Source organism: Gymnoscopelus microlampas (genome assembly GCF_963454915.1).
Source record: "Gymnoscopelus microlampas genome assembly, chromosome: 6".
Taxonomy (NCBI): Eukaryota; Metazoa; Chordata; class Actinopteri; order Myctophiformes; family Myctophidae; genus Gymnoscopelus; species Gymnoscopelus microlampas.
The window spans coordinates 20,927,772-20,948,589 of NC_139943.1; the positions used below are offsets into that span (position 1 = coordinate 20,927,772).

The following is a 20,818-nucleotide window of genomic DNA, read 5'->3' on the forward strand; positions in this document are numbered from 1 at the left end:
CATCATCGGTACTTTACTTCATAAAGTGGCAAAGGAAAAAGTGTATCTGTTAAATTGGGTATTGCTCCTGTTGTTATTTAGAATCCTCTTGTCATGATCCTGATCACTCTGCTTTAGTCGGTGGAGTGACTGCTCATTGAATTGAATTACCCTTCTGCAAGCAAGTGAGAGTTCAGAGAACAAGATGACACCAAGGCAGCGTCACACATCATGTTCTGGAGTTTATTAAACACAGAGAGACACCTTTTGTGACCAGAGATTCAAAACTGATATGTAGAAGTATGCAAGGTATGGGAATAGATGGGAAATGGCAGTGTCTTGAGATTGATTGATCTCTCTTCCCCCTTACCCGCCCATATCTCTTCCCTTTTCTTTTTTATGGAAATAACAAAAACAATGGAGCTTGCACAAAAACGAATTTCACCCACTGTTTTACACCTGTAAACCTGATGTGACAATAAAGTTGATTCTGAACCAAATGTATTCTGATAAAGGAGAGCACATGGCATCAGAAACATCTATATGCTTACACAGCTTAACCAATTAAGACCTGTTGTTACCTATACGTCTTTATACCTTTCAAGCCAGGAAAGCATCTGTGTAATTTTAGATGTTGCTATATATACATTTACATATTTATTTCTCAGCCTCTATAGCAGATAGAAACATGAAATAAAAAATATTTGAGAGCTAAAACCTTTGGCTATTGCTGAAAATGATGTGCCCTAATGTTCATTAAAGAACATTAAAAATGAAGCAGCTAATCTCCGGCACCGTTGGACTGATCGGCATGAAACTGTGCACGCATATTCCTTGGAGTCCAAGTAAAAACCTCGGCCCCAAATGTCTCACATCGGCCTGTTATAGTGCCACCAGGAGGCAGATTTTTGCAAAACACTTTTTTTTTTTTATTCCTGCAGATTTTGTCTTATCATGAAAATCATTATACATTATCTTTATAGTAATGATCAAGACATATCGGTCATATTTATTTTATTCCATCCCGATAGGCTAAGATTGGCTTTTGTGTTTGCAGGAGTGGCCCATTTTGAACAAAATGCATTAAATCATGAACACAGCGTCAGATTGCTGTGAAAAGGTTGAAATACCACACTACATTTTTCAAATCGGCCTCATGGTGGCGGCCTGTTATAGCACCATTATGAAACAGATTTTTGTGCAACACAATTTCTGTTACTACTCCTACAGATTTTATCCAAACCTCATGCAAATCGGTATACTACAATATATTATCTCTGTAGTCATGTGATCAAGACATCTGTCATATTTCTTTTATTCCATTCCGATTAGCTATGATTGGCTTTAGTTTGTGGTGCGTGGTCATTTTGCACAAAATGCCACATCATCACATTCCCACTAAGCCAAGGAAGAAACTCCATCCCACATTTTTTAAATCTCATGGTGGCGCTACAACAGCCCACTTCACGTTTTGGCCTATAACTCTTGAACCGTAGGTTGTACAATCAATCTTTTCCCCCTGGATTCCTTGGATCAATGATCCAGGGTTAATTTACTACCACTACTGTGTAAGAAACAAACATGCTATGATGTAAATGTTTGAGAGCTTGTGGATTTGTACAGTTCACTCATGAAATACATATATTTAAATATTCATGCATGAAAATAAAGTGTAGGTAACACAATCACAACATAAGTGTATACAATGACTTTGTTCTTAAATAAGACAAATGTGTGCTCATTTGTAAGTAAATGACACCATCTTTTGCAACAAAAACAGATATTTTCAGATTAAAAAAAAAAAATGTTTCATTAGTACAACCATACAATTCTCTAAAATGTCAGACAAATGTAAAACTAGTGGGGAAAGAACAATGTACTATAGACAGAGATATAAATAGATATAACACTCTACTTCCACGTTCACACAGCCACCTACTTTGCTGGGGCAGCCAGTGATGCCTATTGCTTTGGATACCATAAACAATACATCATATCGAACAGACCATGGATTGACCACTTCCGCTTTTGTCTTTGACACCAATGCTCAGTTTAGCTATGAATGGAAATGTCTTCTATACATTTATTTCTATGACTATAGAGCAGCATTTTTATCCCATTTGATCACATACAGAAGAACTGTTTTTAGTTTTTATTATTTGGACTGTTATTTAATATTGTGGGTTCCAACCCTACAGTGAGACAATTTGAGTCTGGTTGTGGAAGCAACTGAAAGCCACAGACATGATCTGGACTTATAGTCTCAAGACTGAAATCACCCTTGTGGAGGGGTGCACATAAAACAGCTCATTACATTCATACATTACATTGCCCTCATTTTGAAATGTTGGAAGTACAATCATTTTTGTCTGTGGGAAGAATGTGGGCTTCTTCGGAATGGTCTGTCTGGATGAACCGGAGATTCCAGCGGTTTTAATCAACATCTTCACTACTGCTAACCACAGCATCCTAGATGAGACACAGAGAATTACACATTCAGAAATGTCTTATAGGGGGCATGTACAACACACTGGTAGCTAACCAGTCGACCCCAACCCTGCAAACATTATCAGTTTGATTCTGAGTTCTGACTGGATACCTTATGTTTTTCTTAATTAAAGAATCACGTATTCACATAATCACAAGAGCTATACAAAAAAACAGGCTGGCTACAGTATAGCCTATGTGTCACAATGTGAAGTGTTGTGAGCTTGTAGATCTGCTTTTTTCAATGAGTGACACCGTCGTACGATGGAGTATAAATTAAAGGGAAACGTCAATGATTTTCAAATCCCATTCTACTGATGTGAGGAGAATAGTGGAGCGGCTAAATGCTTTTTTCTGGCAGAATCTTTCAGTTGATGATAAAAGCGTGAAAATTGTCATGAGCAGTCTCCATGGGTCACTTGACAAGAATATTGTCTGAGCCATTTGTAATTTCAAGATGGCGGCCATTTTTCAAGATGGCCGATACCTTAGTGGGCAGTTAAGTGATATGATGGTTTATTTGGTGATACAAGCATGAAAATTGGCATGAGCAGTCTCTGTGGGTCACTTGACAATAAGCCACCCACAGCTACTTGAAATTTCAAGATGGTGGCCATTTTTCAAGATGGCCGACACTTTAGTGGAGCATTTAAGTTATATAATGGTTCATTTGGTGATACAAGTATGAAAATTGGCATGAGCAGTCTCTGTGGGTCATTTGACAATAAGTCACCCACAGCTACTTGAAATTTCAAAATGGCGGCCATTTTTCAAGATGGCCACCACCTTAGTGGAGCAGTTAAGCTTAAGAAATCATTTAGTTGGTGATACAAGCATGAAAATTGCCATGAGCCGTCTCAAAAGGTCATTTGACAAGAAACCGCCCACAGCCACTTGAAATTTCAAGATGTCTGCCGTGTGCCATGTGGATCCTTAAATGATACCTTTTCTCATAGAAATGTATTGGGTTCCTCAAAAAGCTCTGTCAAGAGAGGTTGTTTGACTGTGTTTTGTCTGACTCCTCGCCCACAAGCTGTCCAGTTTGGTAAAACCTGTCAGGAGTTGCCTCCCACCGGCATAGCTCTCAGTGTTCACTGAGGTAGGCTTACACAAGCTCCCTTACCACGACAAGGTAACAGTCACAAGGGAGGATAATATATATCTTTTTTTTTTTTAAACTAACAGCCATTACATGTGTCAAATAGATACTAAGGGGTGGGGAAACAAAAAATAAGATGAATAAATTAACACAGTTGTGGTGCTGATAAGCACAGTTGTGGTGCTGAACGGACAGTGCTCCAAAATTATGAGCAATGGCTAACACTGAATGGCAATAGCCACGGAACCATGACAAACTATACTAAGGAACTAAACTGAAAATGTGCTTCACTGTTAGATATGGCAGTGGAAGGTAGTGGAAGCAATGTTACAAAGTAACAACTGAAAATTACACAGTAACAGACTAGATACAAAGTAAAACATGATGCGCCGATGTGGCGAGGGGAAGCCGAGCCATAGGCCTACCCTTGAAAACACAGAGGACAACGGGGAATAACTCTGGCAAAATAAACATGCAAATATAGGTTCTAGCAGGGGCAATTACATAGGCATGTGAAACTGGGTCCATATCTGAAGCACTTACACCTTCCAGTACATGCCTTGGTGCACCCACAATTGGTCAACTCCCAACAACTCTCCACAATAGGTGGAAGTGGAGTCCAGAAGACTTTCCACTTCTCGTCCTGTTCCACCCATCCCCAGTCAGATGGGCTCGGCATTTGTGGAGGTCGCTTCAATGCCTGTCCCCACACGTATCCAGCCTCATAAGAAGCACGTTTGGCATGCTCTTTGAGTGCTGCTTGAGTTGGCAGGATCAAGTCATATCGTCTTTGCTTTCTGGCAAAGAGATCAAGCCTGGCCTCGTTCACAGTTGTGACATCACTGGACCGGTCATACATTAGATCTTCTTAGTCTCTTGACATGGATATCTTTGGTATCTTCAGTGTCTTCAGCAGATGTAGATGCTCTCTTTTGGGCCCTTTCCAGCTCTGTGTTGTTGAACAGCTTGAATGATATGTTGCTCTGTTTCTTGTCAATGTGCTTTCTATGCCATCACCTTCATCTAGTCTGGTTGGACTAAGTAAGATAGGCAGAGCATTGATCTTATGAAATAATGGAACATTTCTTGCAATGGTATCATGACCAGTACGATCGTGCTCTCTGTTGAATAAACTTGGCTGAATGAGTTTTTCCTTGGTGACCTGCTGACAAATGAAACATCTGTCCCAGTTAGTTTTCACAACTGTTATGATGGCTTCTGCCATGTCTGCAGCATAGGCAGAGGCAGAGGGTTTATCCTTTTACCACCTTTTACCAAGCACTTTGATGTATGGGATACAACTAAGTTTGTGCCTTAACCCAACACTTGGTCCGATCGTTCATCCAATGCCATTTAAATCCCATGCGATCTGTACACCATCCGGTTAATTAAAACCCCATTAACCTTGGCTAGGCTCTCCCGCGCTGGCACAACCTGTCAATTCAGGTGCGGCTATCTAACTGTTTTGGGGTAAATTAGACAGCATTTGGGATACTAACTTTCAATTAGCTGACATTGAACCCCACTCTGAGGTTTAACAGCAGTGATATATCACCAGTGTGCCCTGGTAGTGCAGATATTCACTCTTATCTAATCTATCTATGATCAACAAATCAACACAACTGTTTTAGCATAATAATAATAATAATAATCGTCCTTAATGAAAAAAAAACACGTACATTTCTATGAGAAAATGTCTTTTGAGGATCCAGGGGATGACCATCTTGAAAATAGAAATTTCAAGTGGCTGGGAGTGTTTTCTTGTCAAGCAACCCTTAGAGACTGCTCATGCCAAATGTAATGCTTGTATCACCAAATAAACCATTATATAACTTAATTGCTCCCCTAAAGTGTTGGCCATCTTGAAAAATGGCCGCCATCTTGAAATTTGAAGTAGCTGTGGGTGGCCTATTGTCAAGTGACCCAGAGAGACTGCTCATGCCAATGTTCATGCTTGTATCACCAAATAAACCATTATATAACTTAATTGCTCCACTAAAGTGTTTGCCATCTTGAAAAATGGCCGCCATCTTGAAATTTCAAATAGCTGTGGGTGGCCTATTGTCAAGTGACCCACAGAGACTGCTCATGCCAATTTTCATGCTTGTATCACCAAATAAACCATCATATCACTTAACTGCCCACTAAGGTGTCGGCCATCTTGAAAAATGGCCGCCATCTTGAAATTACAAATGGCTCAGACAATATTCTTGTCAAGTGACCCATGGAGACTGCTCACGCCAATTTTCACGCTTTTATCATAAATTGAAAGATCGTAGCACTTAGCTGCTCCGCTAGAATAATAGTGTGGCAAAAATACCCTATGTTTTATGTGTATGTAAATTATGATCTTTACATATATGTTTCATGTTATAACATAAAACGACGTTAACGTTTTGTGATGTCGACGACAAATACACAAGACAGGGTATTTTTTGCCACACTTGATTATTGGTCTCACATCAGCAAAATCGATGGTTTACCTTTTAAGCATATAACAAAGACAATACATAAACAGTAGGACAATTCTGTGCAGGCCAGGGTGCATCCAATTAATCAGATTTCCACAGTCATTTCACCTATTCTCTGTATTGCACTGTGTAATGGCAATATTACCTACCAGTCCAATTTGTCAAAACAGTCATTAAAGATTAAAGCTTATGAAACAGCTGTAACAAACAGCTGAAATGTATAGGCTCTTTTCCCCCAAATCTCCTTTTTTCAAGTGTGTCTTTGAACTACAGAAGAGATCCCACACCCCTTGTTAAGTTGGTCTCTTTTCTGTTTGTTTTTGCATATGGAAAACATAAATCTGATCTGAATACGAAAATAAGTCAATGTGATGTGATCTCAAGGTCACTCACCCAGCCTCCTTGCTGCTGGACCCAAGCGGAGTAGTACTGTTGGATGAATTGTGCCCCAAAGACAAGTGCTCTCCTCCTGGGAATGACATCCATCGCTGACAGCCTGTTGGTCACCTCGAAGGCCCAGGCGATCTGCTGCTTATTGGGTACAGCTGCACAGCCCCTGGGGGGCACCAGGGTATGGAGGATAGAGGTAGTCACCTTCTCAAACAGGTTGTAGTTGAGGGACTGCTGGATCTTTTGCAGCAAGGCCTTGTCCTTCTTGAACTGTATTGACAGGTAAGAGAAGAGACATGAAGTACAGTCATGACAGTGACGTGAAATGCATGTGGACAGTTAAGACATGTAGGGATGCATATGGCCTATCCCTTAATTGACATCACACACACACACACACACACACACACACACACACACACACACACACACACACACACACACACACACACACACACACACACACACACACACACACACACACACCTACCTACCTACCTACCTACCTTCTCATCCAGCTCATCCCCAGATTTCTTAAGCAACTCCACAAGTTCCTTGATGACATCTGCAGAAGCACAGCAATCACATACTGTAATATCCAATTCACTGGTATCAAAACTTTAACAAAGAAACACAGAGGTGTATATACAATACACTAAATCACTGTTTCCCAAACAGTGGGTCGGGACCCATCTTTGGGTCAAGGACACATTTTGATGGGTCGCAACTTGCGAGTAAATATCCCTTTTTTTTCTTCCTTCTTCCAAAAAAATGCAACGTGATGCATTGGATCGGCTATTTTTACTAGTTTGGCCCCCAGCAGACATCAAATTCTCTGACCTGCATGGCTCAATAGTTTTTCATTTTGGCCTTTAGGCTCCCTCTGGTGGATACATTTGCATACAGGGTGACATACACATACTGTAGGTATCCTCATTACAATAGTTTTACAATCACTTGGAAGCTCAACAAAATTTGAATAAGCTAGTGCTTTTTTGCATGTAGCTCACATGGGTTTGCAGAACTGAGAAATGCAATACAAATATGCCTATAAGAGCTGCTCAGGGATTAAAGCAAAAACAAGTCATGGCTTGAGTCTTGAGTCTCCACAATAGCGCTGTGTCTCCTAAACAACTAGCACAATATGTAGAATTACGTTTAGGTAATTACAATTCTAAACCTCTTGCTGTTCTATACAGCCAACCAGTTGAAGAAATTGCAGATTGATGCTTTAACCTTCATGAAATCAGGCATGGCAACTGAGAATCCATGGTGCTACAGTTTTACAGCCGACTGATCTGCACGGATAAAGGAAGAGTCTTTTCTTTCCAAAATGTAAAAAAAGATAGAATTTGGAAAATGGTCTGAAGTAGATTAAACATGATTTGAACTTGCATAGTACATCATTATCAGACCTAGATTTACCTTTCAACTTCTTGTTTATGCCCATAATGACTGGCTATCCACAGGTTTTGAAGCAATTGTAAAAAATAAATAAATAAATATTAGGCCTTAAATGTCAAATGTTCAAATCATCTTTTTCTACATTTTGGAAGAAAATAGCCAATTTAACATTGAGGTCAGGTGCCCACTCTTCCAGTTATCAGCTGCATGGGCCGAGTGAGATGGATATGAGTGGACTTGTGAGAGAGGAATAGGCACAAATGTATTAAAAAGTAATTTCTCATTATATTGCCTCTTCCAACGTAATCTCAACAGTTCTAAAGAAATACTGCTAGACTAGCCTTACTAGCACAGCCAGTTCTGCAATAGACAATGCACAAGCCCCTTTTCCATTGGTGTCAAATAGGGTCCTAGAAATTCGGTCCTAGGACTTCAAGTTGTTGTCATTAAACTGCAGCCTCCAGTATGGCAGGACTATGCTACTTACATGAGTCACAAGGACCCGAGTTTGAATATGACTCCCATCATGTCATGCATGTCTATTCGCACTTCTCTCGGTTTCGTGTCTCCTCTACTTGTCTAAGCAAAAAATAACCTTTAAATAAAATGCAACTAGCAAAGCCATTTCATACCCTTCATTCAACACCATACCGCTCAATACTACAAAATGAATGTGAGAATGTAAAATCGATTACTCAGGTTTTCTAGAATTAATGATACAGAACAAAGAAATCTGCCTTAAGAGCTAGAAAGATAATAGTCACTCACTTGTTTACACATAATAAGGATAATTGTATTACACAACTCTTTCAACACTTTCGTCACTAAACAAAGAAATAGGTCAATGTGACATTTTTGTCAGTACTGTCACTAGGATAACTTTGTATATAGCTTATTTCCTGTACCTCAAAGTGGCGCCAATTCTTACAAATTGTGAGTCAGGACATGATTTGATTCTAAAGCCTGATTTACATTTTGTCGTACAATGGAATATAAATCAAGCTTAATGTTGTGGTTCCCTATGCAAGTGATACCCACCATCATCCGTTCCATCTGACTCGAGGTCATTTTCATGAATCAGTGTACTATCAGCAATCTGAACCAGGTGGTCTGTTACTCTGCCCAAGGTGCTGCCTACAGATGCATAAACAGAAATACACGCAGAATCAAACCTTCAGCTGCAATATTAATGCACATAATGATAAATATACAGTAACAGCAGTTTGTTCCTCTGGCCGCTCTGTTCACATTGCCATCATCAGTTGTCTGCATACACGCACGCACACGCACACACACACACACACACACACACACACACACACACACACACACACACACACACACACACACACACACACACACACACACACACACACACACACACACACACTGCGTGTGCATGCGCTTGTATGCCATAGGCACATTTGCACACACACACACAAAACTTGAAATAGTGCTTTTTTAATTAATAGATCCTGTTTAAATAGATTGTGTTTTATTTTCTGTTGAAATAACCTACCAGGAACTCCAATTGTATCATCCATGAGTATCCTGTGAACTTTGATGGGCTTTCCCATGAAAACATTTCCTAAGAACTGAGCATGGTCCTGATTCTTGGAGTTTGCAGGACCTTGGTGCATTATGGGAAACCTCTGTTGTATCCTCGTGGCACAGTACGCCTCGAGCAACCGGTACTCCTCAGATTCTGCCATCGACTCGTCCAAACTGGCCCCTCCATTTCCCCAGCTCTCCATTTGACCAGCTGAGAGGCACAAACTGTAAAGACACATGATTTCCAAGAGAGAATTCAAACTTAACATGTTACTTAATTCTGTTTTTGGTCAAAACTGGTGTTGCTCTGATTAAGAAAATGTAGGGCCTACTTAGACTCCAGCAAAGGAAGGTTTTGGTCTTGTTCAATTGCATGAATTGAACAAATGCGTAGAGTCCTCACTCATGGAATTGCATGAATACCATACAAAATGTGCACATTTGAAGTATATTGTATGATGACACTTTACAACCCAATGGCCTGTCTGACTCTTTGACATCCGTGAAACCCACCAACCTAAACTATCTCTGAAAAGATATGTAAAAAGGTATAGCCATGTAGTATATCAATATATAACAATATATAGATATACACAGTCAACAACCAACAATGTATTATTGTTGATTTTGTAAATCAACAATCAGATTTAATTAGTTTCACTTTCAACATAGTGCATTTCACTCTAATGTAGGCTAATCAACATGCATCAAAACAAATATGATAGGCTACATTCTTGGCAGGTGTGTCTAAAATATAAGTCACATCTACATATTCTAGAGTGGAATATCTCCTCTAGAGTTAGTCAAAAACAACACTGTGCGCTTTTATCTCTGCAAGAAACATGATCAGACTTCGTCCATAGATAGACTAGATATGATATGATATGACGATGATCACAGCCTGTGTACAAACGTTAAAGAAAGAAAGCCTGTGCTCTCGCAATAGCATGACGCAAATTATATTGACTTCTTTTAAAAGCTCACAACAGTTTTAATGCGTCTAAAGACACAGACAGAAAAAGATAGGCATAACACCGGCATTTGACTACCTATATATATTAGCATGTACTGTAGGCTAAAGCAAGTATGCAAACCACCAGCATTAAACAGTCTGTATGAGTGAGGAGAGAGAGTGTCTCATGAATGTCAACGTCTACTCACTGTGTCAAAACCAGCTTGCTATAAATGCAACACTGCTCCCCAGGTCACCATTTACTGTAACCTAGTAGTACGTCTTCCATTATAGCTTGTCTTCAGGGTGAACCAACTGTTGAAAGTTCTAACTTCCCCCTTCCGCTTGCACGCACACGCAGTCTACGCCTACTACTGCCACTGGTGATATGCCCGGACATTTCTCGCACATACAGTGATTCTCAGCTCCGTTCCGTGAGCAGAAATTGGACTTCCGGTTTTTGAGCTAGCAGAAATAAGGTTTCCGGTTGCCTTAAAAATAAGATCATACATTTTTTATGTTTTTTAAAAGGCACAAATCTATTTTAAAAATACATTTATGATGTATGCCTTTTAAATGGCTCATACTAAAACACTTCTAAGTGGAAAGTTTTTTTTTAAAAGACACAATTGTATTTAAAAAATAAATGTATGATGTACAGTATGTCTTTTTAAATGGCTTATACTAGATCACTTCTAAGTGCCAGGTTGTTCCAGTTTGAAATTGGCTATTGACCCCCATTAAATGTGCACTTAGCACTGTTTTGCACTTTAACTGGATATTGATTTGTGTGTGTTACATATATGTATTGTTTTTGTATTGTTTGTCCATTGTTGTAATAATGCTGACTCAGGCCAGGTCACTCTTGGAAAATGATGATGATATAATATTGTTTATTGCAGAAGCAAATAAACAATGATAAAAGAGACCACAAAATATGCTACAAATAATAATAGTAGATAGTGCAGGTGAGATAAAAAAAGAAGAAGAATTTATTTGGGGTTTATAAAGTTGATCTCACCTATTTAAAAACTAAAATACAATACAAATACAAATGTAATCAGAAAAAAAACATTAAAAATGTATATTATTTAACAACATATATACAACATGGAAACACAGCATAAAAAAAGATAGAGGACAGAAATATTAGTACATTTGTAGTTTGTGTGTGTGTGTGTGTGTGTGTGTGTGTGTGTGTGTGTGTGTGTGTGTGTGTGTGTGTGTGTGTGTGTGTGTGTGTGTGTGTGTGTGTGTGTGTGTGTGTGTGTGTGTGTGTGTGTGTACTTCTCCATAACTGAGCGCCCCTAAACTTGATAGAAAATGGATACAGACCAGTACAAAATGTTGGTGAACATTTGAGAGATAATTTGTAAAAAAAGGAAAGTGGCAGGCCGCCCAGTGCGGCCTGAGGTAAGAAAAGTGCCATTTTCAGACAATACTGGACACTGGACAGGAGACGGCTGTTGGTGCCAGCACTTTTGACATACGCACACGTTCAGGGAGACCCCCTCTACAACGCCACACTCTCCGCTAAGCCAGACAGGTGTATTTGGAAAAGTGGCGGGCCGTCCAGTGAGGTCAGGGGTCAGAAAACAGCCATTTTCAGTGCATAGACTTCACAAATTGGGCGCTGGACACGAGACAGCTATTTGCGGGGGCACGTGTGACATACGCACGCGTTCAGGGAGACCCCCGCTTTTAGCCATCTTTTAAGGTTGAATTTGAAGGTTAGAAAGTTGTTGGTCTCTCTTACTTCGGTAGGAAGACTGTTCCAGTGATGGGAGGCTCTAACAGAGAAGACTGTTTTACCAAACACACTCCGTCTGAATGGCACCTTACAGTCTCCTCTGGTAGTTGCCCTTGTTGTTCTGTCACCACTCTCCCTTCGCTCTATGAACTGTTTTAGTGGTGGAGGTGCAAGCCCATTTAAAACCTTAAAAATGAGACAGGCATCTGCAAAATGTTTAAAGATATCAAAATTAAATAAATTATACTTTTGAACTATACAGCAATGGTGGTAACGGTTGGGTTTTTGATCAAGTGTTTTTAATGTCTGTTTGTAAAGGGATTCTATGGGTTTGAGAGTTGTTAGATTTGTCTGTCAGTGCATTGTGCAAATAAGTGTAAATAACATTGTGCAAATAAGTGTCAATTGGTCACCTGGTAGTACCAGGTGACACTTTTCCGACTGGGACTGTACGTGTGGGACTGGGACTATTTTAAAATAGTTAAAATAGGCGATATACAAGCTCACAATGCGATTTACAATTTAGGCATTTAGGCATTTAGCAGACGCTCTTAATCCAGAGCGATTTACAGTAAGCAAGGTAATACATCAAATGCATAGAAACAGTAATCTAGGATCATATGTAAACCAAGAATCATCAGTCTAACAGCCCCCTATCCCCCAAAGAAATCTATAATCTCTACATTGAAACTATTCAAACTATAGGATGCCAGGTCAACAATGGCCTGGCATCTGTCTACATAACATGGTATCTAATTACATTTTAGCCTTTGCATAAGCCTGCAAGCCTGCAATGCGTTGCTATCTTCTATTTTTGCACATTTGGCACTGCTGCTACAGATTATCATAGATGTTTTAAGAGGTTTATCATACATGCCATTCCATCTGTACTTTAATTTTATTTCTGTTATCTATAATTTTAAAAAGACATTGGTTGTGTTAGCACAGTCTCTGTAGAAACAGCTCCCAACATTTCACTGCTTGTACCTGTATTGAGTAAGTGACAAATAAATCCCTCTTGATTCTTGTTCAGATTAGTTCCAGAGTTCTCTTTGAAAATGTCACACATTTTGAAATGGCTCCACATCCATTACCTGATAGAAGAGAGTTGCAGATTTTCATGGAACTTGGTAGAAATTATCTCTAGGCTGCCCTATAAAAATGGCTCAAGGTCACAATCATAGTCACAGTCAATGTTACATCAGTCATATCTCAGGAACGGAGAGAGACACAGAACGAGATGTTGGTGTGTGCCTTTATTAATGGTATTGAAATTTTATTCTGATGTCAAACTGGGAAACTGAAATAGAAGCAAGGCTTGTCCATAGCCATGTCTGTTTTGTGGGAGTATCCACACATATCTATCAATAACTGGTCAACGCAACAGTACTGTATACACAGAAGATGCTTTAAAACTTCCTGATGATATTCTGTGGCACTTCCTGGGACTTGTGTGTATGTCACAAGTGCTGGCATCGGCAGCCGTCTCCGGTCCAGTGTCCACTATCGTCTGAAAATGGCAGAAAAGGGCACTTTTCTGACCTCTGACCTCACTGGACGGTCCGCCACACTTTTTTTTACACCTCTCCCGCTTAGCGGAGAGTGTGGCAGTGTAGAGGGGGTCTCCCCGAACGCGTGTGTATGTCACAAGTGCTGGCATCGGCAGCCGTCTCCGGTCCAGTGTCCACTATTGTCTGAAAATGGCAGAAAAGGGCACTTTTCTGACCTCTGACCTCACTGGACGGCCCTCCACACTTTTTTTTTTACACCTCTCCCGCTTTGCGGAGAGAGTGGCAGTGTAGAGGGGGTCTCCCCGAACGCGTGTGTATGTCACAAGTGCTGGCATCGGCAGACGTCTCCGGTCCAGTGTCCAGTATTGTCTGAAAATGGCAGAAAAGGGCACTTTTCTGACCTCTGACCTCACTGGACGGCCCTCCACACTTTTTTTTACACCTCTCCCGCTTAGCGGAGAGAGTGGCGTTGTAGAGGGGGTCTCCCCGAACGCGTGTGTATGTCACAAGTGCTGGCATCGGCAGACGTCTCCGGTCCAGTGTCCAGTATTGTCTGAAAATGGCAGAAAAGGGCACTTTTCTGACCTCTGACCTCACTGGACGGCCCGCCACACTTTTTTTTACACCTCTCCCGCTTAGCGGAGAGTGTGGCGTTGTAGAGGGGGTCTCCCTGAACGCGTGTGTATGTCACAAGTGCTGGCATCGGCAGCCGTCTCCGGTCCAGTATCCAATTTGTATAGGCTATGCAGTCCTTTGAACAGCATTTATCCATTTAGATAATGTTTTAATGTTTTAAAAAACGTTTTTGTTACACAGAAACATAATATGTGTTATATAGCTTCGTTTAAATGCTTAATTTATAGTTTTAATGTGCAAATGAACCGTTTTTCAATGATTTTCAATGGTTTCTTTTTACTCTAGAGGGTACTCTTATTCTGAAGAGATCGTCAACCGGAAGTATTATTTCTGCGCCGTTATTTCTGCTCACGGAACACAGCTGTGATTCTCAACTCTATGGATTCTCCCTTTTGACTCTGTCTCGGCACTAGGGATATCTGGGCACCGTATTTTCGGGGTGACTGGGCACCTGGAGAGGTGGGCACCAGGACAACTGGGCACCAAAACCATCTGGGAACTAGGGACATGTGGGCACCTGGACGAGTGGGCACTTAGGGGTGGCGATAACTGGAACCTGAATTAGGATTCGTGTCTGTCGTGTTTTTTTTTACTTTACATAGCATGCGGCTTTATTGTTGTTGGTAAGTAAACCCACTGTTCTTTAATCCCCCAAACACAACACAACAACGAGGTCAAAATTACAATATAAGAGTTTATTTTCCAAAATAGTACTGGGGTCAAAAGTACAATTATAACAGAGTTTCAAAGTACAATATAAGAGCGTATTTGCCAAAATAGAAGTAGCCTAGCCTATTGTTAAAAACTGAACAAATTGGGAAGATTGGAAAATACCAAAAATAATTAAGGATACCAAAAAAAAAAAAAACGTTAATATAGAGAAAACATAGCTAAACAGTACACTATCTAATGATAGAAAAATGGAGATAAATAGTAGCCTACTGTTAAAAAAAATAAATACAAATGAGTAGCCTACTGTTAAAAAATAGAGGGGGAAAAAATAACTGAATAAAACAAAAATGCTGAACTGAATATTGTACTTTTGACCTAGTTGTTGTGTTGTGTTTGGGGGTTTAAAGAACAGTGGGTTAAATATCACTTACCAACAACAAAGCAGCACCCTATGCTAAGTTAAAAACATGAATCCTAATTCAGGTGCCCACTCGTCCAGGTGCCCTGTGTGTCCCTAGTGCCCAGAGGGTTTTGGTGCCCAGTTGTCCTGGTGCCCACCTCTTCAGGTGCCAACTCATCCAGGTGCCCAGTTATCTCCACCCCTAAGTCCCCACTCGTCCAGGTGCCCAGATGGTGTTGGTGCCCACCTCTCCAGGTGACCAGTTATCTCCACCCGTAAGTGCCCACTCTTCCAGGTGCCCAGATGGTTTTGGTGCCCAGTTGTCCCTAGTGCCCAGATGGTTTTGGTGCCCATCTGTCCTGTTACCGTTTGGAATACTGACTGTAACCATTACAGACCCTAGAGTCAATTTGGTAAACTTTGGTAAAGAATCATAGCTGGGTGGTGATCCCCAGAAAACCCCCAAGGACCCCAGTGTGTTGATTAATCTCGCGACACCAGGCTTAGTTTCCACACAATGGGGATCCATGGACGTCACGTCGAGAACCAGTGGCCTGCAGTGTGACGACCTATAGCGGCTGGTCCCATAACTCCCATTCTCAGAATCTGGGTGCATCTATTAATCTTCCCCACACCCTGGAAAGCGGCTTGGTACTGTGTAGCCTTGTATCTTACACTGAACCTGAAGAAACGCTTATCATAATTGAGTGATAAAATAGGCTACTTGAACTTGAACCTGAACCCAGACCATACATTTTATCATTATCGTTTTAACCGTAATTGTATTATACCTTATACTGTAGCCTATGTTACATTGTTAGCACAGTCTGGTGGGGTCTGCCTCTGCCACACAAACATTTCACTGCATAGCCTATATGAGCATTTGAATAATGCAATCTTTGAGTCTCGTATATCTTATAGCACATGTCATGCGTGCGTTCGTTAGGCAAAATGTCCAGACCACATTGTTGTCATGAATTTGCCCGCAAATGTAACTTTTCCGGGGAGATTTGCATGATGGAAGTTGTTTGACAAATTCCTCGTAAACATGTCAACAGTTTAAGTCAAGTCTACTGGACCATCACAGGTGTACATGCAAACTCCATCCGGGAGACGGGACTATATCTCTGTCAAATGTAAAGGATGAAGAGGGGAGACAAGTCACAAGTGAAACACTTCATATCACCTTGCAATCATCATCCATCCATCTTCCTCTTGTCCCAAAGGTCAGTTCAAACTCAGCTTTTTCTTCTGTCTGTATCACTTAATAGCTATTAATTAATCGTTTTTTAAATGGGCCAAGTTGAAAATTAAAGAACATTTTTGAGAACTCTGGTTTATTATGGTCTGTTACAGGTTAATTTAGTATTATGATGAAGCAGAAGATGTTGCCAGCTGTTAGTCTATTGGTTCTGGTTCTGCAGCAGAACCAGAACCAATAGACTAACAGCTGGCAACATCTTAACTAATGTTATTGACTACATTAAAATTAGATTTCATTAACTATAACTACATTATAGTTCAATGTAATCTTTTTTTAAATATAATCTTCCTTGAATATTGATATCATATAGCATGAGTATTTGTGTGTGTGACGTGGGTGTGCGTGCGTGTGTGTGGTTTGTGTATTTCATAAAGCAGGAGTATGTTATTATTTTGATGATACTCATTTGTATGACCATCTGATCCACAGTGAACCAGTCACTCTTCACAGCAAAGAACTCTGCATGACCAGAGCAGAATCACAATGGGTAACAACAGTACATCATCTTCTGTGAACAACAATGGCAGCAGCAGCGTGGAAAGTCCCCCATCCTATGGTGGTTTCTCATTTTTTGACTTTTCAGAGAGTGACATTGAAGAGATAATTTACCAGTGTCACTTACACAGTGGCTCAATGATTTTGCTCGGCATCAACATCTTCATACTGGTGACCGGCCTTCCAGCCAATGCAGGCTTGATGTGGATACTGCTCAGCAGTAAGCGAGCACTGTCAGCCTCTGAGGTACTTGGAGTCAACCTCTCCATTCTGGACATACTCTTTTGTCTCTGCTTGCCTCTGGGCATCTATGACACCATGCATGAGCTCTCTAAAGTGGCTACATCCATTCTGGAAGCCCTCTCTGCCCTCAATTTATTTGGCTGCCCGCTGTTGTTAACGTTCATGTGTTTTGAGCGTTATTTGGCCGCAGCCCACCCCGTTGCCTATATGAGGCTTGGTAAATGGGAGTACCGTGCTGTACTGTGTGCTTGTGGCTGGGTTCTCACCCTTGTTGTGGCACTGCTAGCCTATTTCCTGGGGTTGTTGTCCATGACTATATACTTGGCCCTCATTATATCTTTGATGTTCGGGCTCATGCTGCTGAGTATGATCGGTATCGTGCGGGTTCTGTGCCAAAGTGGGCCAAGTGAGGTCTCAGGATCCCATGTGCCACTGAAAAGAAGGGCTTTAAATAATATTCTGGCAGTTATGGTACCATCATTTGTGGCGTATGCACCACTTGTGGTCATGCTTCCGTTTATGGCCGTGATAAAATCCCAGAAGGGGCCAGCCAGTGTCACACAATGCAATGTCCTGCAGGTGCTCCTGGCCTTCCCAGACTTTGGCCTGTACATTGGGCCGATGTTCTATCTGTCTCGATTCAGACAGTTAGCCTGCAGGAAGAAGGATAAAGAACAAAACCAAAACACTAAAATACAGGCAGAATAGTAATCTGCACTGTGACTCTAGGTTATGTAGTTCTTCATAGTGTCTTGACTTTTTGGATCTAGGCAAAAGTCGTGTTTAGTAATAAAATGTGTGCTGTTTATTTTTTCAACTTCTCAAACTAATTTTAAATGCCATGCCAAATAAGCTAAGATAATACAGAATGTGACCTTATTTATATTGTCAGAAACATTTGTCATTATTGCGAGTGATTATACTGTAAGTGTGAACTGTCAATATAGCCTAAATCCACGATTGTCTAAATAAAGTAATATTGCAGTAATATTCATCAAGTCTCTTAATTGTTTTCTCTGTTGTAACCTTTTAATTTGTCTATTCCATAGACCTACTGTTGTACTGTACATGTTTTACATGTATTTCAGGAATGGTTGCCCACTTTGTTGGCTCAATGTGAAACGAAACATGCAAAATGTCTTTCCACAAAAACAGAATGGGCGTGCAGTCAAAGTCAAAACCCTGCCACCAGTTTGCCTACTGTGTGTGGTGGGCTGTAATTTTTCAACTCATATAAATAGCACAGGATGTCATTAGGTTGAATTAGAAATGCTGCAAAGGAAATTCACATTGCGGGGACATTATATTTGTGATTAGACTGGTCCGGATTATAGTTACTTAGTGACACTCTTGGCTTCTCAATTCCTCTGTGTATAATTCCCTACCAATGATACAAATTTCAACACAGTTTAGAAGATAGAAAACAAGTTTGTATCCAGACATGAAATGACAAAATAACACATTTTGCAAACAAAATGTCTGTCTGTTAGAATCACCTTGATATATCACTTGGACTGAGGGACAATGGGTCAAATGTCTCCTTGACTTCCACATGTTGATCTCCATGAACAATCTCTTCCAACCTGGGTCTGTCCAGCGCCATCCACAGTCTGTGCTTCAGTTTTATCGGCTCGAAACTGGTCTACAACACATCTACATCTACAAAAGGCAAGGTGTCAATCAAACCTTTCTATAGATGGCAGTAGCAGGCTTCCCCATCGACCTGCAAGCTCATTTGGGAGCTCCTGCCCTCAGCCAGCTCACTTGGAACTGATAACTGGCAACCCACAGTGGCTGTGACATTTTCGACCTGAACTATCTAGCCTCCACACTGCCTCTGAAAAATGTATTTGTACGATTAAAGGTGGTATGAGTGACATTCTTTTTGTTAATACAAAAAGTTTATGGTTGAAATGTCCTCATTGCTTGCTATAGTGTTTGTTCACTAACATTGGGTCTCCTGTCTCTCCAGCACTTTAGTAAACAGAAAATACATTTTCAGGTGGGTTCCATTGGCCCACTTCATCAAATTAGGAGAGAGAAGAGAAGATCACTATCAGCCTGTGTTTCAATGTGTTTTCTCATTTGTTTGTTTCATCATTTCCAATTTCACTTGGTTATCCCTTATCCTACATGAGTTATCTCTCCTGATTGGATTAAATTGATACCCCTAAAAATGTATAACATTTTCTGTTTGGCCTAAAGAGCTGGGGGGGGGGGGGGGAGACCCCTGTTATTGAACAAACACTATAGCAACTATTGGTAATATAGAGCTATTTAACACTTATTGTAAAAAAATAAAAATAAAACAGGAATCATCATTAATCCCATCAGACTACAATTGAATAAGTTGGTTTTCTGGTAAAAAAAAAGCAACACTCTTGCTGGAATCCTTTTACTTACCTCGTTCATTCAAATTAGGTGATAGTTTTTTAGGTTTTGGATCTGACCCGAAAATAGCACGTGATGGATGGCCTGCCAAGTGGATAATGAGGTCGTAAAGTCGGACATTCCGCCTCCTCGTTTGTGTTGTGTTGTAACTTGTACCAAGATAAATTTGTAAATGTAACCCTTCACCTGTCGTGATTATTAGAAATAGAGCCGAAGTACGAAAACAACAATATTACATTATGTTATTTTAAAAGTAGTAAAAACTGGTAACATATAGCGTTGAAAATACATTTTGAAGAACAACATAATTGACCTGTCCAGCAGCAGCAAGTAGGCTAGGCCTAGCCTATTTTTTCTCTCTACTCTCTGGCACAAATCAGGCCGCACACTAAAACTAGGCGCAGTTATGGGTTATAGGCCTATTGCACCATAAATGTGAGGAACAGGAAAGCAAGGCACAGGTTTACTTAAAGATTTATCGAATTTGAGTTCTTTTCTACTTTTTGATTTATTCTGAATTTGTGAACAATGAAAGTGAAATGAGTTATTGAAATGTCAATGGGGGGAACAGTGCTAGAAAATCTAAGGCTTTTAGGCTATTTAAAATCTGGTAAGACAGATTTGCTTCCATCTTTCGTTCAAATCAATATCATATCGTCAAAAGGCCACGCAGTGGCCGCTGCAGTCTTTCATTATCCTCAGGATACTTGGCGTGAAATATGAGGCAGAAAGGCAGCCGTTAATGTCTGTTTCTCCCTGTAGCTTCAACCAGCCAAACCAGTTGAATTAGCCTTTAAGTTTGATCAATATGTGCCACCATAGAGAAGCACACTATCTATTATTCCAACCCCTTGGCTATTAGATGCCATTGAGCTGAATTTAATGAACTCCAATTGAGTCACATTCTCTGGGTTCTCCGCAGACAATGGTTATTGGCAAGTTGTCACTGACATTGTAAACCGTTACAGTGCCTGCCATTGTTGTCCCAATTTAAACCAGCAGGGGGCAATCTAAAACAATTTAAAGTCTTCCTGAATACATGGCAGCCTGTGGAATGTTTTTTTTTAAAATTTATTTCAGGCCATTAATTAAACAATAAGTAGGAAGGTTGTTGTTACTAATT

The 20,818-nt window shown here is 40.4% G+C and overlaps 2 protein-coding genes across 3 annotated transcripts; one reads left to right on the plus strand and one right to left on the minus strand.

The window, feature by feature from the left end:
- Positions 1–23: 23 nt before the first annotated feature.
- LOC311047344 (apoptosis facilitator Bcl-2-like protein 14) lies at positions 24–10,677 on the minus strand. The gene is made up of 6 exons (XM_084060031.1): positions 10,543–10,677; positions 9,350–9,606; positions 8,869–8,964; positions 6,933–6,991; positions 6,430–6,696; positions 24–2,448 (listed from the first exon to the last, which is right to left on the minus strand). The coding sequence occupies exons 2-6, from the start codon at positions 9,582–9,584 to the stop codon at positions 2,413–2,415; spliced, it is 693 nt and encodes a 230-aa protein (XP_083916157.1). The 5' UTR covers positions 9,585–9,606; positions 10,543–10,677; the 3' UTR covers positions 24–2,412.
- Positions 10,678–15,378: 4,701 nt separating this feature from the next.
- LOC311047343 (uncharacterized protein) lies at positions 15,379–18,245 on the plus strand. 2 transcript variants are annotated; one of them, XM_084060030.1, is made up of 3 exons: positions 15,379–15,577; positions 16,361–16,528; positions 16,996–18,245. In XM_084060030.1, the coding sequence occupies exon 3, from the start codon at positions 17,050–17,052 to the stop codon at positions 18,010–18,012; it is 963 nt and encodes a 320-aa protein (XP_083916156.1). In that variant the 5' UTR covers positions 15,379–15,577; positions 16,361–16,528; positions 16,996–17,049; the 3' UTR covers positions 18,013–18,245. The 2 variants fall into 2 exon arrangements, with proteins under 2 accessions (XP_083916156.1, XP_083916155.1); XM_084060029.1 differs by having other exon boundaries at positions 15,379–16,528.
- Positions 18,246–20,818: the final 2,573 nt, after the last annotated feature.